This window comes from Chinchilla lanigera, unplaced genomic scaffold (assembly GCF_000276665.1).
Source record: "Chinchilla lanigera isolate Chin_1 unplaced genomic scaffold, ChiLan1.0 scaffold00057, whole genome shotgun sequence".
Classification (NCBI taxonomy): Eukaryota; Metazoa; Chordata; class Mammalia; order Rodentia; family Chinchillidae; genus Chinchilla; species Chinchilla lanigera.
This window is the reverse complement of record NW_004955458.1, coordinates 5,502,935-5,505,898: the sequence shown is the minus strand read 5'-3', so window position 1 is coordinate 5,505,898 and position 2,964 is coordinate 5,502,935. Positions and strand designations below refer to the sequence as shown.

Sequence of the window (2,964 nt, the reverse complement as noted above, 5' to 3'; positions counted from 1 at the left end):
GCTCACTTTGTAGCCCAGGCTGGCCTCAAACTCACAGCGATCTTCCTGCCTCAGCCTCCTGGGTGCTGGGATTATACCACCCGCCTGGCTCTTTTCAGTTTTAAACACACAGTGTCTGTCACCGTGCCTCTAAATGAACTGTCTTGCAGACTACAGCAGGAAATCCTGGATGTCCAGTCGCGTCTCTTTGAATGCTCCAACAAGACGGGCCGGTTCATTGTCACGGAGATCACAGACTTCACCCAGGATGACCTGAACCCAAGTGATGTGATGCTCCTGGATACCTGGGACCAGGTAAGACCCAGTAACAGAACTCAGAACAAACGGCAAAGACCCCCATAGCTTAGGCTGCTTTGTATAGTATCTTCCCCTGAAATAAGCCCAGAGAGGTCCCGAACAGTCCCCAAGTAAAACACTTGTCAGTGGAGACCAAAGGAAGAGCTTGCTTTTCCCAGGGTCAGCGAAAAAAATGATGTTTAAAACTCAGCATCTTGGCCGGGCGTGGTGGCGCATGCCTGTAACAACAGCACTCAGGAGGCTGAGGCAGGAGGATCATTGTGAGTTCGAAACCAGCCTGGGCTACAAAGTGAGCTCAAGGCCAGCCTGAACTGCATACTGAGACCTGGTCTCAAAGAGACAATAAAAATTTAAAAAAAATATATAATAAAATGACAAATATCAAGCAGGTTCTGGGAAAATCTTTCTTCCGGTGAACAAATGAGGTTGAGGGTGTTTTCCGAGGCTGTGAATTGCCACGGGGGAAAGCCGAGCAGTGTTGTGGATGTAGCGTGTGGCCTTCGGTACAAGCGCGGTAACAAATATCACATCTGCACCCCAGGTGTTCCTGTGGATCGGAGCTGAGGCCAATGCCACAGAGAAGGAGCGGGCCCTGGCGACTGCCCAGGAGTACCTGCAGACTCACCCCGGCGGCCGAGACCCCGACACGCCCATTCTGATCATCAAACAGGGCTTCGAGCCTCCCACCTTCACCGGCTGGTTCCTGGCCTGGGACCCTCACGTCTGGAGTGTAAGAACAGACAGGCGGGCGAGAGGCTTCTGCCAGGGAGGCGGAACTGAGAGGTTTGGGGCAGGCGGGGTAATGATGCAAGGGCCCAGCAACACCTCCTCTTTCCCGCTCCCACTCCGCTTCCTGCTTTGGACTTCTCCTCTCTTCCCCCCATCGCAGTAAGTCCGGTGAGATCATTCACAGTTGTCTGAGCAGTGAGCAGCATGGAATAATGCAGCTGACAGCGGTGGTGGGGAACCTATGGCACTGTGTGTTGTTTTTAAGACCAAAGATGTTAATGTATGAGGGTTTTTTTCTCCCCCTAAACTAAAACCTCAGTATTCAGGTTTAATTTGTAGCATTGGCATTTTGAAATAAGTAAGTGAATTTTGGGTTGTAATTTGGGCACTTGGCCTCCAGTAGGTTCACCATGACTGGTTTTATTTATTTATTTATTTTTGTCTTTTTGAGACAAGGTCTCGCTCTGCAGTTCAGGCTGGCCTTGAGCTCACTTTGTAGCCCAGGCTGGTCTCGAACTTGCTACGATCCTCCTGCCTCAGCCTCCCGAGTGCCGGGATTACAGGCGTGCGCCACCACGCCCGGCACCATCACTGGTTTATAACATGTACCCATGCACATCACCAGCTTTCTGATTTTTATAAGTACCCCGATAGCTGATGCAGGTGATTTGCTCCCCATATTATAGATGAGGGGACCGGGAAGGTAGGAGGACAAGTTGTTTGTCCAAAGTCACAGTAATCCAGTAGAAAGAAGCCAGGTTTTCTTTCTTTCTTTTTTTTTTTAATGCAAGATGGGGGTCCAGGAGATCAGTGCCTAGGATGGGTAGAGACCAGGACACTCCAAGGCAGCCACTATTTATTGGGTGTATACAGTGACAGGAGGGATTAGTGGAGGACTCACAGGTTGACGACTCAAAGGGCCAAGGATGACCAGAGATGACTCAAGAGAGCAAAGGTGATCTTATGCTAAGAAGGGTCTTGCCTTGGACTGTTAGTCTTAGTGGTCTTAGTTTTAGTCTTGGGGGAAGAGGATGGCCCATCCCTAAAGAGTTACTGGGAAACTGAGTGTGGTGGCGCACACCTGTAATCCCAGCACTTGGGAGGCTGAGGCAGGAAGATCATTGTGAGTTCGAGGCCAGCTTGGGCTACAAAGTGAGCTCAAGGCCAGCCTGGAATGCATAGCGAGACCCTGTCTCAAGACCAAAAAAGGGGGCTGGGGATATAGCTTAGTGGCATAAGCGCCTGCCTGGCAAGCACAAGGTTGAGAGTTCAATTCCTGGTACAAAAAAAAAAAAAATTACTGGGAAATCTCAAAAGGGTGATGCTGATAATCCCAAGCCTCCATTTATCCCTTGCGGAAGTGTGCAAAACTAGCCAGAAGCCAGCTTTTCTGACTCCCACTCAGCTGCTCTTTCTTAGGTCTTACAGGGAGGATTCAAGTAGTATCATCAAAAAATGTAGACCAAGTTTAAGAGCCTCTCTACACTACATGGACCCGGAGGGAGGGATTTTCACTTTTTTACTTCAACATGTCTTCTGGTTCTCTGGCTTTTTTGCTTTTCTTGAAGATACAGACCAGGCTTAAGACGGCCCTTGCTTATCGTCCTGTGCTTTCTCTCTCTTCGCAGGCAGGGAAGTCATACGAACAGCTAAAGGAAGAGCTGGGAGACGCTGCTGCTATCATACAACTCACTGCTGTGAGTGGGCTTTGCTCTTAGAGAAGTCGCAAGGCCAACGGGAAGCAGCAAGAGCTACAGATGCCACATGGGCAAAAGCCTACCAAGTCCCTCCCAGGAGTATTCTAGTTGTCTATTTTGATATAAAGTTGTTTACTCAGTTTTCACAGTGCTGGGGACTGACCCCAGGACTTCGCGCATGCTACACAAGGGCTTTACCACTGAACTGCCCCATTTTTGTTTTGTTTAGTTTTGTTGGGGC

The 2,964-nt window shown here is 49.5% G+C and overlaps 1 protein-coding gene across 2 annotated transcripts in view; it reads left to right on the top strand.

The window, feature by feature from the left end:
• Nucleotides 1–2,964, top strand: part of Avil (advillin) — a gene marked incomplete in the record, with an annotated part of 24,072 nt that overhangs the window by 17,565 nt on the left and 3,543 nt on the right. For both annotated transcript variants that reach the window (XM_013520970.1, XM_013520971.1), the window contains 3 exon segments: nt 150–294; nt 839–1,027; nt 2,655–2,723. In XM_013520970.1, the coding sequence (XP_013376424.1) occupies nt 150–294; nt 839–1,027; nt 2,655–2,723 (403 nt within the window).